At 36.2% G+C, this 22,006-nt stretch overlaps 1 protein-coding gene across 8 annotated transcripts in view; it reads left to right on the top strand.

Annotated features, from left to right (window-relative positions):
* Positions 1-21,766, top strand: part of TRPS1 (transcriptional repressor GATA binding 1) — a 266,411-nt gene extending 244,645 nt beyond the window's left edge. For all 8 annotated transcript variants that reach the window (XM_055116869.2, XM_034966516.3, XM_063606878.1 and 5 more), the window contains 2 exons: positions 6,859-6,981; positions 10,202-21,766. In XM_055116869.2, the coding sequence (XP_054972844.1) occupies positions 6,859-6,981; positions 10,202-11,263 (1,185 nt within the window). In that variant the 3' untranslated portion in view covers positions 11,264-21,766. The remainder of the gene's footprint in view (positions 1-6,858; positions 6,982-10,201) is intronic.
* Positions 21,767-22,006: the final 240 nt, after the last annotated feature.

Raw genomic sequence — 22,006 nt, 5'->3', positions numbered from 1 at the left:
CTGATAGAGTCCCTTCAGTTTTTTGGCAAGAAATCTGAGGACAAAGAGGACTGTTTTAAAGCAGGCAAAGACATGCTGTACAGCCCATTTCAACGGATTCTTCACAATTTTATTTGAAACAAAAGTTGGCCAGGATATTGGTAAACTATTGCATTCTGTTGGCAGAGTGCTTTCCCTGGTCTTGTTCAATTGTTGGCCAGCCTGTGCTCCTGGTAAGAGTCTGGCTATTAATCTAAAGGTGTTTATTGCAAACCACCATCTATTTTTAAGTTGTTTTAGCTCCTAAATTCAGTATATTCCATAGGGTCTACTGGTGTGTAGTCAACAGCTGGTTAATTCTATTTTGGAGGGGAAGAGGGGAGGGACATGGCCTTCGATGTCTCCTAGTGGCGAATGATAGAGATAAGAACTAAAATAATATTCAGCACTTATTGAATTATGGAATATCAACAATTATTGAATATCAACTACATATCTGACAGTCATGAACACATTAAGTCATGTCAACTCTATTGGTAATTAATAGAACAATGTGATTGATAGGACATTATTACTAATGTGAAAATAAGCAAGTATTAATTTGTTTCTGAAGTGACTTAAACTTTTACACATTTTTACAAAGGAGCACAGGAAGTAACCCCTCTGATTATTAGGTAACTTTTGGCCTCTAAATGAGATTTATGAATGGGAAATACTTTGGTATCTTCAGGAAAGTTTCCACGTAATTCACATGATTTCAACTGTCAATGTTCATGAACAATTTCTGTTTGTGTTGCTTTAGCTCCATAATTAGTATGTTTTTAGAAGATTCCACTGGAAAATCTGCAAGATTACAGACCATGTTTGTCTCATGCTGTGACCCTGGCTTGTAGCACAGTGCCAGGCACATGGTGGACACGCAATAATTACTCCCAGAACTTAATTGACTTAATTTACCACTGAAATTGTATTACTGTGAAATCGTACCAGAAGCTTTGCTCATAACCATCTATGCATTTCGCTAACATGAATGTTGCAAAGACTTTTTGATATGATCAGATAAACACAGAAAATATTTAAAGAGTTAAAAATATTTGAGGTATATTCATACTAACATTATATAAATCAGATTTCAGATTGATTCGATTTAAAATGGCTAAGATATAAAACCATAAAAAATGCGAGTAAATATTCTGCCTATCAGGGCTTGTTATGTAATTACATGGTTTCAGTATGGTTCTTATTCATAGAAAATTATTGTAAAAAATCATTTATTCACAAATTCCTTCACCAATGGAAACCTTTAATATCTTGAAGATGAATATCCATGTCTGTAAATGTTAAGCCACTTTAATAAATCATTCAATCAAATTTACTTCATATTAATCAGATGAAATCAGTTCCTTTTCAAAATTTGGAGATTTGGAAACCTTAAAATTTTTATATTTGGCTGGTCTTCAAATAATAAAATAAAATAAGGAATAAAAACAGCCGACCCAATTTAAAATTTAAAAAAAAATGTCTTAAGTCATTTCTGGGTTTCCTAACATGTATGCCAAGGCTCAGCTATTTATCAATGTTATATAGCTGACTGAAGATTTAAGTCTCCCAAAAGCAAAACTTAAATTGGAAACTTAGAGAAAATTTCAACTATTGTTACCCGCATGTTGGTGTTAGCCGTGAACCTAAAGACAAAAGGTGTTGTGTTTTGTTTGTTTGTTTGTTTGTTTTAAATACTTAGTCATTATACTTATTGGTTTACTCTAAAGGGGAGGAAAAAATTACACTGGATTTAAAGGGTATTCATATTAAAAGTTAGGTATGTCATTTTCTATATCTATTTGGATGATTGTTCAGATCCATCACCTACATTGCTGCTGTGAAAATCAGTATTGTGGCTATAATATTTGAAATACCGAAAGGGATCAAGTGCTCAAAAGACAGGCCAGTTATCACTGAAAAGCATTTGCCAGGCAATCACTGGCTTCGAAACTCCTTGCAGTTAACTGTTTGTACCATTATTCATCCTTTTTCACATAGGAAATTACCAGCCAACGGAAATGGCCTGGAGACAACACAAATGCAACCTAAATTTTACTGCTCAAAGCATTAAAAGAAAAGCAAACAATCATTTTCTCGAATTGTTGATTCCAGAATTTTTTCTGTAGCAATTTTTAGTTGAGCTGCCTCATGTAGATTTGGGTTTTCAGCCAATCCTCCTTCACTCTTGCCCTCTGTTCAAACCACGTAGATGTGGAAGGTGAACTTAGAGAAGTTCAGGGGCAGAGATTGCAGCTACTCTTTGCGGCTTTACATGTGTGAGTGAGCAGTCTTCCCTCAGTCTGAGAGGAGAGAAAGTTTTGTGCCATATATGCCCCTCAGGAATGCCAATTGGTGTTATCGGCTAGCTACTTATTCCTATCCTTGTTTCCTCCCAGCACTGATCTTATCCATATGACCCATAATTCTTCCCTCTCAGGCACGAGGTGATGGAGGTACAAATTATTGTCTCTTAAGACAGCTTGTGGGAAAAGGAGAAATTTATTATTTAAACATAAACAGACACAGATAGAACCATCAGCAATTTGTGACTGTAATGTTAAAGATAAAAGAGAGCTGCCCCCAGCACTTAGCAAGTACCTGGCATCAGCTCCTTCTCAAAAATACATGTGGGGCTGGGTGCGGTGGCTCACACCTGTAATCCCAGCACTTTGGGAGGCAGAGGCCGGTGGATCACCTGAGGTCAGGAGTTGGAGACCAGGCTGGTCAACGTGGTGAAACCTGACCCCACTAAAAATACAAAAATTAGCCAGGCATGGTGGTGGGCGTCTGTAATCCCAGCTACTCTGGAAGCTGAGACAAGAGAATCACTTGAACCCGGGAGGCGGAGGTGGCAGTGGGCCGAGATCGCGCCACTGCCCTCCAGCCTGGGCAACAGAGCAACGCTCCATCTCAAAAAAAAAAAAAAAGTGTGGAAAGTAGGAGTGGACAATGAATTTTCTTGAATGTGTCTTCTATATCATCAGCCATCTCTGCCCAACTCCAGATTAATTTGTCAGCCTGAATGGACGACATTTAAAAGGGATTTTAAAAAAACAAACACTACTTTTTTTCCTAAAATATTTTTTTTTCTAAAAATAACGATAGAAATAGCAGGCAGGATTATTTTCAACTTTCTTAATGTTTAGCCTAACAGAGCACTGTCCTAGGTGCTTATTCCTTAGAATGTTCAGTGACGATTAGGAAACAGGATTTCTGTCCTTAATAGGCTTACTGCAAAGGAGAGTGACAAAGTATTTTAAAACTGCCATGCAGGATAAAGTATGAATGAAATAAGATCGTTAGTGCTTTTCTTTTTCTTTAAGTTAAAGCCAAGCTTTGTTTTTGAAAATAGGGCACAGGAGGCTTCTACTCTGCGTTCCTTTGGTAACAGGCTGCTTCCCTGTCCTTGATTGGGCTAAGGATGTTGATAACTTCAAAGGAAATCCCTTACTGTGTCCTGCCAGGTTACATTGTACACAGTGTGACCAGGTCAGGGCTCGCATCTGTATGGTGTTTTAGAAAGATGTGGTTCTGTAGTGACACAGCTCAGGACACTACCCACTTCTCCCACCTTCTCTGCTACTTCCAGAAATTTTAATTGCACCAAAAATAAGGTTCGACTAGGCTTACCAAAGTACTAAATTTGTTTAGACGGGAGGTAACTTCATGTGTGAAAGAATTTCTCACCTACCTCCCACTCTCCACCCCCATGCAAGCTTGCTCCTATTGAATTCTAGGTGCGAACACCTAGATATTTCACTCTGACTCAACTTTCCATTCTCATATTTGATAAGATTGGTATGAAAGAAACACACTGAACAATATCCAACCATATGCTTTAAGCATCTCTCAAATATTCAATAACAAGATTCAAGGGCTGAAAACTAACAAAATATTTTTCTCATACAAAAGAAATCACAGTTGAATCCTCTTAGCAAATAGGATTTGAGCACTTACTACATCCCTGGCACTGTTTTAATTGCATCTATTAATCTACATAAGAATCACAGTAGCGGGGCATGGTGGCTTACGCCTGTAATCCCAGCACTTTGGGAGGCCGAGGCGGGCAGATCACTTGAGATTGGGAGTTTGAGACCAGCCTGACCAACATAGAGAAACCCCATCTCTACTAAAAAATAGAAAATTAGCTGGGCATGGTGGCGCATGCCTGTAATCCCAGCTACTCGGGAGGCTGAGGCAGGAGAATTGCTTGAACCCGGGAGGTGGAGGTTGCAGTAAGCCAAGATCGTGCCATTGCACTCCAGCCTGGGTGAGTGAGACTCTGTCTCAAAAAAAAAAAAAAGAATCACAGTAGCTCACACTGTAAAGATCAGAGAACTTTAAGCATTGAAAGATTAAGTGACTTGCCCAGTGTTGTACCTGGCAAATGACAGAGACAGGTTTTGAATATCAGTGTTCTGGCACCTAAATCTGATTATTAACCTCCAAGCTCTACTGACTCTGAATAAGTGTATTCAAAGTACTCCTGATATATTTAAAATGTGGTATGGTTTACCTAAAATATAGCAAACTATATTGGAGTCTAAGTGCTCCTTTTAAAGCAAGCTATGCTTTTGGAAACTAGTGCTGTAATTTCAGGATTTTCCCTCTAACTAATGAAAGGCATTTTCTTTGCAAGAGAATTAAGCACCAAATTGTGCAAGGGTTGAAACACTCACTGAAATCAGGATTACACCCACTTTGGCATGGTGTGTCAAGCACCCAGGGCATAAGGAAAGAACAGCAGGCTGGAGTGAATGGTTACACATTCACATTTGAGCCTCAGCCATATATGTGGGTTAGTTTCCAAATGGACATTTACATTGCCCTTGTGTGGATCAAGTTGGTGTTTATTTGCAAACATGTTATTTAGATCTAGGAAAATGACAGGATAGCCCCAGGAAAGTTTCACAATTATAACTTAACTAGGCTCCCAGCTTACTTTGCACAAAGGGAGTCCCCAAAATGTTTGATAAACACAACTTCTAATAGTTCATTGATTTTGGGGGAAGCAGCAGTCCACTTTTGCAGTAGGCCTTCACTGGGACTTGCAGACTGACACCCAACATTTGCTATTGCTGTTATTGAGACTTAGAAACTCATGATACATTCCTGGTCCAGAGTCGGGTGGGGGGAAGTAGAAAAAGGGGAGCCAGAGATTATCTTTGGAAATCTAGTTTTTATTACATCACCTAAAGTAGCACAACCTGCTACACTAATGAAATCGTGTTCTTGGTTTAAAAGGGCAATTGTTAGCCTGACTTTGTGCTCACTAAAAACATTCCCCCAATCTTGTTAAGTTATTGCTCTCATTTCAGATTTTTATGGCTGTGCAGCTTACCAGCCCTCATTTCTTTACGTTTCATTCATTTTCCTTGTATTGATGATTAATGGAGGATGTCGAATGTTAGAGTGAGCAGGCATCAGCAATTGCAAGATCATAATTAGTTTAGCTGACGAGGGCCTCTGATAGCACTTGCATCTGGATGGAAAAATTACCCTATAGGGAACTGGCTGCTCACCAGGTCTTTTTAGTGATACATTGTGAAACACCCGATGAATCAAATGCCCTTTCAATGCCAAGAAAGTGTTCCAGTCTTGAAGCCAAAATTATGTCTGCAGAAAGCTTTCCATTTGAAATGTATCAGAGTACAATTATAACCATTGTATTTTCTTGGCAGGGATACCACTCTTCTACAGTATGGACTTGAGTTAAATAAATTGCCTAAATTTTATGAATCCCTGAAATTTTGACTTATGGCACATGTAATATTTAATTTATAATAAAATTAGGTTCCAGCAAGACTTTTTCCACTCCTTATCTAACACGCATATTTTATCATTAAAGGCTTTGCTTCCTAGAGAAAGGAGAGCTGAACTGCAATTCAGGCTGTCTTTTTTTTTCTTTTTTTTTTTCAGCAAGAGAATTCCATTTCCTGCCTGTTAGTATTTGTGCCTACAAACACAGCCTGACTTTTGTTTAAGTGAGAAGTTTAATGGAATCATTACTTGATAGCAAGAATGGAACAAGCAATACTAATTATCTAGTTTTAAATATTCTTAGGTTATTTTGAACCTGTTGATTACAAAACTCAGGCCACTAGAATCAATTTGTATTTGGAAACCCTTGTGATTTCCAAGTCTAAGTCAAATAAAATAAATAAATAGCCATTGAAGGGTCTATGTTGCCTAACTTAAGTGGGCACCTCATAAGGGTTCTCATTAGTAATACTGTACTTTTAATTGGCTGAAGTTTCTACAAACCCTCTCACGTTTGAGGAATAGAGGAATCTTTCAGATTTTACAATTGCAAATGAAAGACCAGAATTGAGTGTCTTATATTCTCGTAATACTTACGTTACATGAATGACATACAAAAACACACAAATCAAGTTTAATTTTAAATGATTTACATTTATTCCAAACTTGACTATATTTTAAAGCTCAGGTAGCATGTGCTCCTCCTTTCCAAAGTGTATTAAACATATTGCCATGTTCTGTCTTTTTGACGTATGTTTTGACACTTTTAAAAGGTATATTTTAGGGTTCAGCATTTAGGAGCCATCATTAAAGCCATAAAACCCAAAGTTCAAAAAGTTAAAGCTGTTTCTGTGAAAAGGCTTTGGTGTTCCACACACCTCATCCATCACTGTAGGGTTAATTATAATGAAAATCAGTGGTGCCTATTAAACACAATTGAACCTGACCTCATTATGGGCAGTGTGGTTTTATACTGTCATTGTTGCTAGTTTAAAGACAAAACTCCTGGGTTGATTTGGTCTAACTCCACTGATCATGTGACTCACCTCTGACCTTGGTTTTTTTCCCCTGTTTCAGAGGCGTAGAGGCTCCGGTGTTTTTTGTGCCAATTGCCTGACCACAAAGACCTCTCTCTGGCGAAAGAATGCAAATGGCGGATATGTATGCAACGCGTGTGGCCTCTACCAGAAGCTTCACTCGGTAAGAACTTGTTCCACTCTTTCAGGAAAAGCTTTATAAAGCAGTGTTGGCCTGGTCTGTGGTGTGATAAGTCCCGTTCCCTGGCTTGCAGTGCCTGCCCCTGCAGGGTTGTTTAATACAGTCACTTTGAGTGCACATGTGATTTATGGTGAAGGGGGCTTAGATGTGATGGGGAGATAGGTTTGAGGTCATTAGTAATGCATTATGCTTCTTTTGATATAAAAGAGGAAAATGATTGATTTCTGGGAACTTCACAGCAGATAGTTGAACTAATGGTTATCAGAATTCAATGAAATTATTTTAGGTAAAAAGGAGAAAATTTTTAGAAGTTTCAGAAATATGCAAAACGTTTTAAAAAATGAAAAAGGACTCGGTCATGTTCAGTATAAAATATAAGTCAGGGAAAGAATTCGTGTTTTCTAGTTTACCTTCGGAATTCACAAGTGTTATCTTGACCGCTTTAGGGGCTGGAGGGGCACATTCGGAAGGACAGTTCTGAACTGAATTAGGATCAGAGAATATCACATGAATCTCCCCAGGGCCTTCAGTGGGTATTTCAATGAGGTATCTGAAGTTCTGAATAGCACACACACCAGGGTAGAGTAAGGTGCAAAGATACTTTGTCTTTTAAGATCTCCAGCTGGCTTTGGCTCACGGAGGTTCTTTGAATTACTTTTCCTCAAATTTTAGTTAGAATTCTGTAATAAAATTAAAACTCACAAATCCTCCATCTGAATATGGATTTGACTTACTGAAGGATTTTTTTTTTAGTTTAGCAAGTTCATCTGCTGACAGGAGCTGACTTTAAAATAGGCATCCCCCATTTAGTAAACAAAAATTTATTTCCCTGTGCCTTTTTCATTTCGTTTGGCGTTTTACCATAGCTCTTAGCGCAAGCCAGTGAATACATTATGGCTACGGGGAATACACTTTTAGACAAAATGTTCTCATATATGGACAAAATGCATGCTGCTAACACTACTAATTGGCAGTAAACTGTAAAAACCTTAGTTATTAGCATGTAGCAAGTAGAAAGATTCCACCCCCCACCACATACCAACTTATTTTTTTTAACCTCCACCATTTAAGCATAGCAATAAGTTTCTATTTAATGGGAACTGACATTAATGATTTTAATTGAAGTCTGGCCAATCATAGGGCAAAAATTAATTAAAATACTGCTCTGCCAGATTATGGTAACTTAACCACTGAGATATAAACTAAACTATTTTCTAAAAATTATTTTAATATTCATCTCTCCAGAGGTAAGATGTTTTCAGTTTTCAGGCTTTTTAAAAAACCATACATTGAAATACATAAAGGTTATGTTCACATTTCATGTCAAAAACTGACACAAAAGTTATGACAGTTTAAAAAAGGAATTTATGCAAATTTCAGGTTTCTTTACAGTGTATAGATTAAATAATGCATATGTTTATAATGCTAATATGAACTCTTTGTAAACCTGGATATTCTGAGCAAAAGAAATGCACATGGCATAACTAAGCTATGTTGCATTTTCTTTCTTAAACTAACAATGAATTGTCCATAACAACTATGTTATCTTTCTTCACTTGGAAGTATGTTTGTAACAACAGAAATGTTCCAAAAAGGATTTATAGTTGTACTTATTTAAGATATAAGAGGTACTCCCTTTCATTCAAGTGTATCACTTCTAGGAATAATTTACAAATTACACTTATATTTATGTTTTTTTTAATTTATATTATATTTATATTATTATAACATGTTTATGAATATTTGTTTATATTTAAAATTTTATAATTTATAAAATTATACATTATATACACATAATGTGTAATTTATAAAGTTAAATTTATAAATTATATTTATATTTATAGTCATGTTTTATGTGGAAATTATTTTCTGATTTCAGTAATCTTTTAGAAAAATCAGACTTTAGCCCATTTAAAGATTACTCTAAATTTTTAACCTATAAATACGCATTAATTTATCAAACTGATTCCTTTGATTTTATACATCAAAGAGCTCCAACTGCAAGTAAAGTTTTTATTATAGTCTTATCCATGGATTTAAGTCATATTATATAAATACCTGTTGAACATGTCCATAAATACCAATCATGTAACGTTTAAGCTAAACAAAATACTTAAGCTGAATGAAAGTTAGCACTTACTTTAAGTAAAGAGTAGAATGACAGATCAGATATTTAAACCAAAGCTACACATGAATTTAGATTTTCAACACAAAACTAATGCTTCACTATTAACAAGTAAAATCTTACATCACAAATATAAAATATTATTAATGAGAGAGAAGTAGAAATGAGAAGAAAAAAAAAATCCCTCTATATTGCTTTGATGACCTGATATCTTTCCTCACAATTCTGTCAGTTTATCTTTGATTATTTATGCTCTGATATTAATATTTTATATCCACATTTGCAATTATTTAGAAGCACGCATGTATTTGTTGCTTAGGTTTCCATAACAAAATACCATAAACTGAGCAGCTTTAAACAGCCGAAATTTATGTTTTCACATTCTGAAGGCTAGAAATCTGAGATCGGGTTCCAGCATAGTTGGATTCTGAGGAGGGCTGTCTTCCTTACTAAGCCACCTTCTATCTGTGCCCTCACATAGTGGAGAGAGATCTCTTTCTCTTCTTCTCATAAGGCCCCATTGGATTAGGGCCCCACCCTTAACAACCTCATTTAACTTTAATTTCCTACTAAGGACCCTGTCTCCAGATACAGTCACACTGTGGTTTAGGGCTTCAACATATAAACTTATTCTGTCTATAGCAATGTGTAATTTTTCCACTGTTATCAATATGTATCTCCTGTGTTACTCTTATATGCTGGCATTTTAGTGCACAACTCAAAAATTGAAAAAAAAATTCAGAAAAATCACATCTCTTCAAGTGACTTTCTACACAGTTTCATCACTAAATGATGCAATCTCAAAATCTGTTGCATTTGGAAAGGTTATTTTCAAGTAGATTAAAGTTTTCAGTCCCCCCTGCAAAGATGGACATGATTTAATTAGGCTAAAATAGTGCACTTTGGTTACTTCCTCTGATCCTGCTTAGGGCAAAAGGAGGAGATTTAGTAAGTCTACAGCAGAAAGCCTATCCCTGCTTTGAACTTAAGCATGGTTTATATTTGTGAGGAATTTTTAATGCATTTTAATGTATTTTTTAATGTTTTCCTTTTATGTATTGTATGTGTTCTCTGCAGACTCCCAGGCCTTTAAACATCATTAAACAAAACAACGGTGAGCAGATTATTAGGAGGAGAACAAGAAAGCGCCTTAACCCAGAGGCACTTCAGGCTGAGCAGCTCAACAAACAGCAGAGGGGCAGCAATGAGGAGCAAGTCAATGGAAGCCCGTTAGAGAGGAGGTCAGAAGATCATCTAACTGAAAGTCACCAGAGAGAAATTCCGCTCCCCAGCCTAAGTAAATACGAAGCCCAGGGTTCATTGACTAAAAGCCATTCTGCTCAGCAGCCAGTCCTGGTCAGCCAAACTCTGGATATTCACAAAAGGATGCAACCTTTGCACATTCAGATAAAAAGTCCTCAGGAAAGTACTGGAGATCCAGGAAATAGTTCATCCGTATCTGAAGGGAAAGGAAGTTCTGAGAGAGGCAGTCCTATAGAAAAGTACATGAGACCTGCGAAACACCCAAATTATTCACCACCAGGCAGCCCTATTGAAAAGTACCAGTACCCACTTTTTGGACTTCCCTTTGTACATAATGACTTCCAGAGTGAAGCTGATTGGCTGCGGTTCTGGAGTAAATATAAGCTCTCCGTTCCTGGGAATCCGCACTACTTGAGTCACGTGCCTGGCCTACCAAATCCTTGCCAAAACTATGTGCCTTATCCCACCTTCAATCTGCCTCCTCATTTTTCAGCTGTTGGATCAGACAATGACATTCCTCTAGATTTGGCGATCAAGCATTCCAGACCTGGGCCAACTGCAAACGGTGCCTCCAAGGAGAAAACGAAGGCACCACCAAATGTAAAAAATGAAGGTCCCTTGAATGTAGTAAAAACAGAGAAAGTTGATAGAAGTACTCAAGATGAACTTTCAACAAAATGTGTGCACTGTGGCATTGTCTTTCTGGATGAAGTGATGTATGCTTTGCATATGAGTTGCCATGGTGACAGTGGACCTTTCCAGTGCAGCATATGCCAGCATCTTTGCACGGACAAATATGACTTCACAACACATATCCAGAGGGGCCTGCATAGGAACAATGCACAAGTGGAAAAAAATGGAAAACCTAAAGAGTAAAACCTTAGCACTTAGCACAATTAAATAGAAATAGGTTTTCTTGATGGGAATTCAATAGCTTGTAATGTCTTATGAAGACCTATTAAAAAAATACTTCATAGAGCCTGCCTTATCCAACATGAAATTCCCTTCTTTTATTATTCTTTCTTTTGATGAGTAGGTTACCAAGATTAAAAAGTGAGATAAATGGTCAATGAGAAAGAATGGAAGATGGTAAACAATCACTTTTTAAAACCTGTTAAGTCAAAACCATCTCGGCTAATATGTACTGGGGAAATAATCCATAAGAGATATCACCAGACTAGAATTAATATATTTATAAAGAAAGAGACCAAAACTGTCTAGAATTTGAAAGGTTTTACATATTATTATACTAAAGCAGTACTGGACTGGCCATTGGACCATTTGTTCCAAAACCCATAAATTGTTGCCTAAATTTATAATGATCATGAAACCCTAGGCAGAGGAGGAGAAATTGAAGGTCCAGGGCAATGAAAGAAAAATGGCGCCCTCTCAATTTAGTCTTCTCTCATTGGCCATGTTTCAGATTTTGACCTAGAAATGCGAGCTGTGGTTAGGCTTGGTTAGAGTGCAGCAAGAAACATGACAGATGGTGGCACGCTGTTTTTAGCCAGCCCTGCCTGTACATACACATGCACACCCTCTCTGATATTTTTGTCCTTTAGATGTTCAAATACTCAGTAGTCCTTTTGTTTGCGGTTTAGATTCATTTTGTCCACACATGTACCCATTTTAAAAAACAATGTCCTCGATGCTTCTGTAGTGATTTCATTTTAGCCAGGTATTTCTTTCTTGTGTGTGATGAACCAGTATGGATTTGCTTTTCTAAGCCTCCTGTTGGTTACTAATCTCACTTGGCACATTATAACTAAAGGAATCCCCTCAATTCAAAAGCATAGATGGATACAAATGTCAGACCATGGGTTTAATTTGTTTAGAACACATGGCATTTCTTCACAAGGTAACCTGCTGTATTTATTTATTTTCTTTTGGTTAAATATAATTTCCAAACTTTGTGGTCAGGCAGCGTCTAAGGTTACGTTACCACAGACTGACAGTTGGTATATGTACCAGCCAATCCCTTCATTAAATGTATACAGATTTAGTTAAGTAGCATTAAATAGGATTCTTAGAAGTATGTCCTCATAGAACTTTTAATACTTAAGGCTTTGTAAAAACTATCCATGAAGGGAAAGCTCCTCAGCATAACTGCTCAGGGAAATAGGGCTAAATAACTGAACATTAAATAATTGGTTAAAGGTGCTGTTAGTCGAGCCTCAATGCTTGCTACAAGGATGTATGTACAAGGACTGACTTTAATAATTTGCATTATATTGTCCCAACCAGTAGTTTATTTTTTGCCACGGAGATGTAGAAGATATTACAAGCTACTGGATGCACTGTCAGATTAACTTATTTCATTAAAGAAGTTGGGAGAACAAATAGGAAAAAAAAAACTTATTTTTCTAGTAAATATTAATGTATTACATTTCAAATAATGGTGCCTGACATATTGAATAATTATTTTCTACAGTGTACGTATGCAACAAAGATATTCCATCATGCATTAGAGTCAGTTCTGGCTCTGCCTAGCTGTTTACATTTGCAAATGTAGCAAACAAGGTAATGAAGCAACTATTTCTATTGCAGTAGATATCCTTTTGTGTGTGTGTGTGTGTGCATTAAAGTTGTAAACGGTAACATGAAACAAATGAAAGTTCTTGCTATAATGGTATGGAAAACAAGAAGGAAATGAAAATATTTTTATGCCTACTTAGGAAAAAAAGGGTAGCACTATTCATTCCAAGTACTTTTTTTTTTTTAATTTTTAAGCTCTTAACTCACATTGTTATGCTTAAGACGATAAACATATATCCTCTTTTTATTGCTTTGTCTATGTTTCATATGAAACATTTCAGAAATTATTTTGATAAGTGTTGCTGGAATCTGCAACGCTGATGTTTTTATTGCATTCTGTAGTCGCATTTGCACTCCATTTTTACATTAATTCGCAGTTGCTTTGTATCATTGTTTTGTTTGGGTTTTGTTTCTTTTTCACAGTGCCGGGTCTTCGTTTCTTAAAGTTGGATGGCAGGTAGAGTTCAACCAGTTCGTGACTGTTGTAGCGAATGAAGTTAAAAAAATGTCTTTCTGATGTTGTGTTGTCATTTCCATTCTTGCATTTTTTTGTTTGCATATTAAAAAAAGAGAAAAGAGAAAGCAAGAGACAGTAATCAGGACTAAGTCCTCTGCTTCAGTTTCATTGTTAACGGGCCTTATTCTGATCTCACCTGTCGCGTAGCTCTAATATTCACATAAACTGAAATAAAGAAGTGGAATGAGGAGCTTTGACATTCAAATTATGTGATGTAATTTATCTTCCTTAGGAATTTTGATGGATGCATCTCAAAATGTATAGCCAGACTTGAGAGGTGACAATTAAAGATCTAAAAAAGAGAGGAGATTCCCCCAAACAACAATATTTAATTTTCTTAGTAAAAAGAATAACAGAATGCATCATGGCAATCCTTAAGCAACATTATCTGTGCGGACTGCTTAAATCAGCAAAACACCAGAAGTTTGGTTAACTTGGGCAATATGACAAGTATTACTTTTTGGGCAAAACTACTCATTAAGCAATTTCTCTAGTGTGTCGGACACAAATAGATTCTTTATTTTTGGCATGTATGCCTTTTTATTTTCATTCAATTTTTTTTTTTTCTCAGACAGACATAGTAGTAACGACTAGCATTGGAAAATACATATCACTATTCTTGGAATATTTATGGTCAGTCTACTTTTTAGTAGAATATTTTTGGATAGCGTTGACACGATAGATCTTATTCCATACTTCTTTATTATTGATAATTTTATTTTCATTTTTTGCTTTCATTATTATACATATTTTGGTGGAGAAGAGGTTGGGCTTTTTTGAAAGAGACAAAAATTTATTATAACACTAAACACTCCTTTTTTGACATATTAAAGCCTTTATTCCATCTCTCAAGATATATTATAAAATTTATTTTTTTAATTTAAGATTTCTGAATTATTTTATCTTAAATTGTGATTTTAAACGAGCTATTATGGTACGGAACTTTTTTTAATGAGGAATTTCATGATGATTTAGGAATTTTCTCTCTTGGAAAAGGCTTCCCCCGTGATGAAAACGATGTGCCAGCTAAAATTGTGTGCCATTTAAAAACTGAAAATATTTTAAAATTATTTGTCTATATTCTAAATTGAGCTTTGGATCAAACTTTAGGCCAGGACCAGCTCATGCGTTCTCATTCTTCCTTTTCTCACTCTTTCTCTCATCACTCACCTCTGTATTCATTCTGTTGTTTGGGATAGAAAAATCATAAAGAGCCAACCCATCTCAGAACGTTGTGGATTGAGAGAGACACTACATGACTCCAAGTATATGAGAAAAGGACAGAGCTCTAATTGATAACTCTGTAGTTCAAAAGGAAAAGAGTATGCCCAATTCTCTCTACATGACATATTGAGATTTTTTTTAATCAACTTTTAAGATAGTGATGTTCTGTTCTAAACTGTTCTGTTTTAGTGAAGGTAGATTTTTAGAAAACAAGCATGGGGATTCTTTTCTAAGGTAATATTAATGAGAAGGGAAAAAAGTATCTTTAACAGCTCTTTGTTGAAGCCTGTGGTAGCACATTATGTTTATAATTGCACATGTGCACATAATCTATTATGATCCAATGCAAATACAGCTCCAAAAATATTAAATGTATATATATTTTTAAATGCCTGAGGAAATACATTTTTCTTAATAAACTGAAGAGTCTCAGTATGGCTATTAAAATAATTATTAGCCTCCTGTTGTGTGGCTGCAAAACATCACAAAGTGACCGGTCTTGAGACCTGTGAACTGCTGCCCTGTTTAGTAAATAAAATTAATGCATTGCTAGAGGGGGAATATCTGCCATCCAGTGGTGGAAATGTGGAGTAAAGAAGCTGGTGGTCTGCTTCTGTGCTGTCTGCCAGCCTTTTGCCTTAAGTTGAGAGGAGGTCAGCTTTAGCTACTGTCTTTGGTTTGAGAGCCATGGCAAAAAAAAAAAAAGAAAAAAAGATCAAGGCATCTTTGGTGAGCCAGTAAGGTGAAAGCTTGCTGACTGTCCAAGGCACAAGAGAAAATTGAGGAATTGAAATGCAACCTGAGTATCAAACTAAATATTCTAATCAAAGGTAGGTACTGTTAGGTGGAATTCTATCAGCAGGCAACTGCAAATGAGAAGAAGATAGAAGGACGCCCGTCGGGACTTTGGAGGGCAGTGTTATTTTCCCAGAGAAAGACGGCCAAGGGCAGAGGCACGGATTCTTTGCAGAGCACTTCCTTTTGGTTTTTCAGTACTGTGTCATAGACAGTGGGCTCACATGTTCCTGATAGTGCTGCAGTTGCTTAGAAAGCATCCCAGTTAATTGCAGTAATTAGAACTTCTGGAATATGCTAGGGCAGAAGTATGTCAAGTCAGGGATGAAGAAAATGTGAAATTCAAGAGTAATCCACACGTGAGAAACTAGACAATGTACATTCATGTGTTCTCTTGAAAGGAAAGGGAGAGCTGTAAGCTTCACTCTGTCCTACACCAGAGAAAAGCAGGAATAACTTTACCGTGGAAATAATGTTTAGCTTTTATCAGAGAAAATTGTCCTTCTAGAGCATAGAGTCCCAAAACTCAATTCTGGTTTTCCCCTGGTTGTTTTTTTTTTTTTTTTTTTCCAACATATGAACTGCAGCATATCACTTTTTCTTTTTGTGCCTCAGGTTCCTCAGCTGTAAAATTGAAAAATATATATATTAATAATATTATTAATAATAATAATGGTAATGTAGTACTTGTTTGTAAAGCACTTTGAGATCCTTGGTTGAAAGGCACCATAGGAGTGCCAAGTATTATTATGTGGCCAAGGGGGTTATTTAAACTGTCAGTTCCCAAAGGCCAGGAAAGGTTGGGGTCATTTTTCTTAAAGATGAGCTGTAAATATCAACTAGGCAGCCAATAGTGTTGACTATGAAGATGCAAAACTATTACTAGGCTGATAAAATCATAGTTTCTTAATGGCTACCAATAAGGCAAATATCACAATAATAAACGCCAAATTCCTTAGGGTGGACTATTTGACAACCACATGGAAAATTTTGGGGGAGGCATGAGGGGGGAACATCTCAAAATGCCAATGTAAAATTTAACTTACAGCAATATTCACCAGCAGAAAATGTCTTTCATATGGAATGATTTCATGTTGCTAAGAAAAAGAATTCAATTTGTAGTCCTGATTTGAATACTAGAATGTTGGCTATAATAGTTCTGTTCTTACAACACATGAAATTTTTTCGTTTTATTTTATTTTGTTTTCATAGTGCATGTTCATTTCTACTCACAAACATGTTCTTGGTGTATTTCTTATGCAAACAATCTTCAGGCAGCAAAGATGTCTGTTACATCTAAACTTGAATAATAAAGTTTTACCACCAGTTACACATAACGGCGTTGGTATGGTTTATATGGATTCACTTTCATCCTTCTAGCAATAGGAAATACAGATCATTGTAATATATATATATATATATATATATATATATATATATATATATATATATACAGGCTCTGCTGAATTGAAATGGTGGAATCAAATCACCATTCTAAAAAATTATTACTTACATTGATAAAGCCTGGATTCTCTCAACTTGTTTTGTTTTGCTTTGCTTTTTTTCTTTAACCAATCAATCTCTTATTGATAGATTTTGTGTAAAAAGATATATACTAGTTTCTTCAGAAAGATTAACAATAAAAATTGTGTTTATTTCAAAAACATTCATTGAGTATCAAATATTGAGTGTTGAGTATTGGGTAATGATTATGTTACGATGTGTAAAAACTCCTGCTTATGAAGTTTAACTTTGAATTCGGTATACTCATGTGAATATGATGCAATTCCTAATGAATCATCTCAAAAAGTTTAAATTAATATATCAAATATCTTGTTTGTTTGGTTAAAATCAAATTAATCAGGGCAAGTTCCCTGAAAGATGACTTTGAAAGAGAAATGAGGCAGAACAGATCCAGATAGGAAAGGACGTTGGCAAGACTCACCTGCATGTTTTTAACCAGAAGGAAAAATACAAAAAGACAGAACATAAAGTATATAAATAATTGATTGCTTCAGAAGATTTGCTTGGAGAGTTTAAAATAATTAGTATCTCCCCTCATTATACAATCTTCATTTCTCATTTTTGGGAGCCCAAATTAAGGAACAAATCCTTCTAATTATTATTTTTTTTCTTTTTTCCCTTTTTCTTTCCATGTTTTGAAAATAGCAGAGAGTCTTTGAGGGGCTTTCATAATGGCAATGCCCTTGCTTTGCAGCTGGAGGCAATGTTCTCTAGATAAGAGTGTAATAATAACATTTAATGTGATATACTTCCTTATGTAGAACTTGATTCTTGTGTCAAGGACCACCCTTCAGATAAAGAATACACATGATCTCACCCAGGACTGTCAGAACCCCATTAGAGGAGGAATATGTAACCATCAGCTATTTACCCTTGTATGCGGGGAGAGAAGTGAGTGAGTCATCATTGTCACTCTGCTCTCACCTCTGGATCTTCCATCTCTGTGTGGACGGAGCAGGGGTCCAGAAAAGGAACATACAAGGACACAAAGGAATAGGCAAGTAGCCTCCATGGATACAGCCAGCTGGGTAGAGACTTTGGGAACTGGAGAGCTCATTCCACACGTATAAAGGTAGTCTTTCTTCAGCCCTAAGCATTTGTGAAGGGAGAATGCTTAACTTCCGTTTGCCAGATTTTCAGTTTTTAATAAAAACTGGACAAAGGGAATTTTATTATATGAAATCTCCCTAAGTTTTAAATGTTAGTTACTTACTTTTTTTTTTTTTTAATACTGCAAGCTGAACAAAACACTTGCTCAGAATAAATTCCACCAGTAGATTGCCATAGTATGACTCCTGGAGCTTAAACAATAGTGAACTCTGATAACTAGCAAGGTGGAAATTGGGCAAATGGCTGAGGTTAGTTGTTTTTCCTCTGGGTTTTGTCTTGGGTTGCAGTCTGTCTCCAGCTCTACCAGGAAGCCCAACAGAATCACGGTTGTAGCACCTGTCTGATTCCTTCAGAGCCAAATTTGCTCAAGACTAAGAACATTGGCACAGAAGAGAAATAAATCCTATTTTTCAGCATATCACAAATTACTTTGTACTTCTGTTCTTCATCTTTGTAACCTCAAGTACAGTTGTGTTGTTTTTAAAACATACTGATATGAACAAATTTGCCCTTTCATGAACAAAGAAATGTCAAAAACTATCAAAAGTAGCTGGAATTAATATTTGCCAATGCCCAAGATGCCCTTATAGTCAGTCCTCTCCAAGTCATATTTTAGAGTGAAAATACCAGGGATAGAAAACTAAATAGAACAATAGATAGAAGGAAGGGGTTTTTCATGTCAGAGTTGATCATATTAATGAATTAAAAAACAATTTGTATACAAAATAAGAAATTTTATAATGAAATCTTATTTCTAGTTTTATAATACTGTTATCTAATGTATTCAGGATGTCAGTAGTCCTAAGACCATCTTTCATAAATGTAGTATTTATATAAAATACTTACATGAAGCAACAGCTGGTTCTTCTCTCAACTTACTGCTTAATAAAGACAAGCAGAAAACATTAACAAATATAATAGAAATTACTTATTTCCATAAATAGAAAGTTAATTTCCAAGTTAAAACTACACAAGCACTAAACTGTAAGCAGTTTCCCAGGGATATTTATGAACCCAAACCCATGAATACATCACAGACTTTCTCAGAACATGTACCACCTCTGATGTGAAAGCAAAGCCTGCCATCACCATGATTACACACTAGTTTTTAAAGTTAATATAACATAGAACTGACAGTATTTTCTTCAGAGCTTAAATTTCCTTAGATATTTTCTTTCTACATAGTAGGTACTACTCAATGTAATTGATGTATCTTTAAAAGAATATATATATAGCGGTGATTTTGCAAAGCATGAATTGTTATCATCATGATGGTATATTTTCTATAATTATGTTTTTTACAATTACCTTGATGATTTTTTCCCTCTAGTGAAATCAGCATTGCCGTTATTTTGTTATTCATTGGTCATACTATATAGTACAAACCCAGGCTTCATTAAACAATGTCCATTTGGTCAACAGATTTTAATTGAGTATTTACTATGTGCTGGGCTCTAGTCCAGACATTTGGGATAGATCAACGAAAGAAAACAGAGCCAAACCCCTGGCTATATGGAAGAAAGTCAGACAATAAACATATGTACAAAATAAGCAAATATATTAATAACATTACATGTTAGAGCGTGATAAATGTTCTGGAGAAAAAATAAAGTAGCATTAAGGCAAGGTGGGGTGAATGGAACCATATTCAATAGGCTAAACAGTAGGTTTCGTTTGAGCCAAGACTTAAAAGAGGGAACAAAGAGAATAGGTCCTAAGGTGAAAGAGTGTACCTAGTAAATTGGAAGAATATCAAGAATACCAATACAGCGTGGCCAGGTAAAGGAAAGAAAAAGTATTTTAAAATGCACACAGAGACAAGGTGGGAAGAAGCAAGACCATTTAGAAACACTGTAGGCCACTTTAAAGACTATAGCTTTTATTCTGTCTGAAGTAGGGGAGTAATTTAGTGTTTCAGCACAGGAGTGTTACGTGATTTATGTTTTAATGGGACCATTCCCTACTATGCTTAAAGTAAATCATGAGATGTGAGGAGACAAGGATAGAAGCCAGGAGACCAGGGAGGAGGCTAATTCAGTAATCTCTGTAAGAGATGAGAAGTAGAGAAAGTAATTTAAATTTCAGATAACATTTTGAATGTAGAACAAACTAGATTGCCTGGATATGGGGTGTGAAAAAACAGAAGGGTCAAGAATTATTCCAAGATTTCTAGCCTGAGCAACAGGAAGAGTATCTGCTGTAAACAAAGGGGAAGATTATTGGTAGATCAGATTTGGTGTAGGAAAGAAAAGGAGTTACATTTTGGGCATGCTACATTTAAGATCCAAATAGAAAGGTCAAGTAGACTGTTGGAGCTGAAGAGGGAGTTGGGAGTTAATCATTAGCTTATAGATGGTATTTAGAACTCTGAGATTGGCTGAGATCATCTAGCGAAGTAAATAGAAGGAAAAATGGGTCCAAATTTGTAAATCTGGGAAACCAGGAGACTCAACAAAACTGAAGGGGAGTCTCTGAGATAGAAAGAAAAAGGAGTAAAGTATATTAGAAGCCAAGTAAACAGAACTATATCAAGAAGGAGGGAGTAATTTATCTTAAAAAAATCTGCTATTGATAAGTCAAGTACGATACTGTCTTAGTCTGTTTTGTGTTGCTATAAAAGAATACCTGAGACTGGGTAATTTATAAAGCGAAGAGGTTTATTTAGCTCACAGTTATGCAAGATGTACAAGAAGCATGGTGCTGGCATCTGCTCAGCATCTGGTGAGGGCCTCAGCCTGCTTCCACTCATGGCAGAAGGCAAAGGGGAGCCCAATGTGTGCAGAGATCACATGCTAAGAGAGAAAATAAGAGAGAGAGAGGGGCAGGTGCCAGGCTCATTCTAACAGTGTTCTCTTGTAGGAATTAATGAAGTAAGATCTCACTCACCCTCAAAGGAGGGCATTAATCTGTTCATGAGGGACCCATCCCCATAATTCAAACATTTCCCATCAGGCCCACCACCAGTGTTTGGGGATCAAATTTCAACATGAGGTTTGAAGGGGACAAATATCCAAACCATAGCAAATACATGTAGTGGATTGGCCATTGGCTTTAGCAACATGAAGGTCACTGATATGAAAAGGGAGCTATATAATTTGTGGGGCCCATAGCAAAATGAACGTTTGAAGTCCCCTTGTTCAAGGATTAAGAATATCAAGATGGTGAGAGGACATTCAACAAAACTCAGGGCCATTGTAAGGAATGGCCTCTGTGCAACTACAGAGGGTGGGGTGAACTAAGAAGAGAATATTGCATGCCCACGAAGCTGGCCCTGGTCAATAGTGATACTGATGAGAGTAGTTTTGGTGGAGAAATGGGTGTGAGAGCCTGATAGAATAAATTTAAGAGTGAGTAGGAAGAAGGAATTGGAGAACTAAGTATGAAAACATTTGGGGGAGCTTTGCTGTAAAGGGGACCAGAAAAATGAGGTAATAACTGGCAAGAGATGTTGAATTAATAGAAAGTTCTTGTTCTTCTTTTTGTTTTCATTTAGTATGGGTGAAACAAGAACATGTTTCTTTGCTAAGGAGGATGATGCAGTAGGGAGGACTGTATTAATCTAATAGAAGAGAGAGGATGAAATAGCGGGAGTGATGTTCTTTAATAGGTGAACAGGTAAAAGAAGATAGGATCTAAGACCCAAGTGCAGAAGATGACTTTAGAAAAGAAAGAAATAGTTCACGTTCATAACCAAAATTGCCAAAGCAGACTGCATGGACAGGGATGTTGGTATATGCATGGATGTGATGGTGGGATCTCCAAAAGCTGTTTTTGTGATAAAATATTTTTTATTGTGCCACTACTGTTCAGTTTATTACTCCTTTTAGAACCCCAAGTATTCCATTAAGAACTTAGGTAATTTATACAATAAATAAGTTGACACTGTTTGTTTATATCCAACGGCATTTGAATAT

This window comes from Pan paniscus, chromosome 7, assembly GCF_029289425.2.
Source record: "Pan paniscus chromosome 7, NHGRI_mPanPan1-v2.0_pri, whole genome shotgun sequence".
Taxonomy (NCBI): Eukaryota; Metazoa; Chordata; class Mammalia; order Primates; family Hominidae; genus Pan; species Pan paniscus.
The sequence above is the reverse complement of the archived record's forward strand: the minus strand, read 5'-3'. Positions and strand labels throughout refer to the sequence as shown.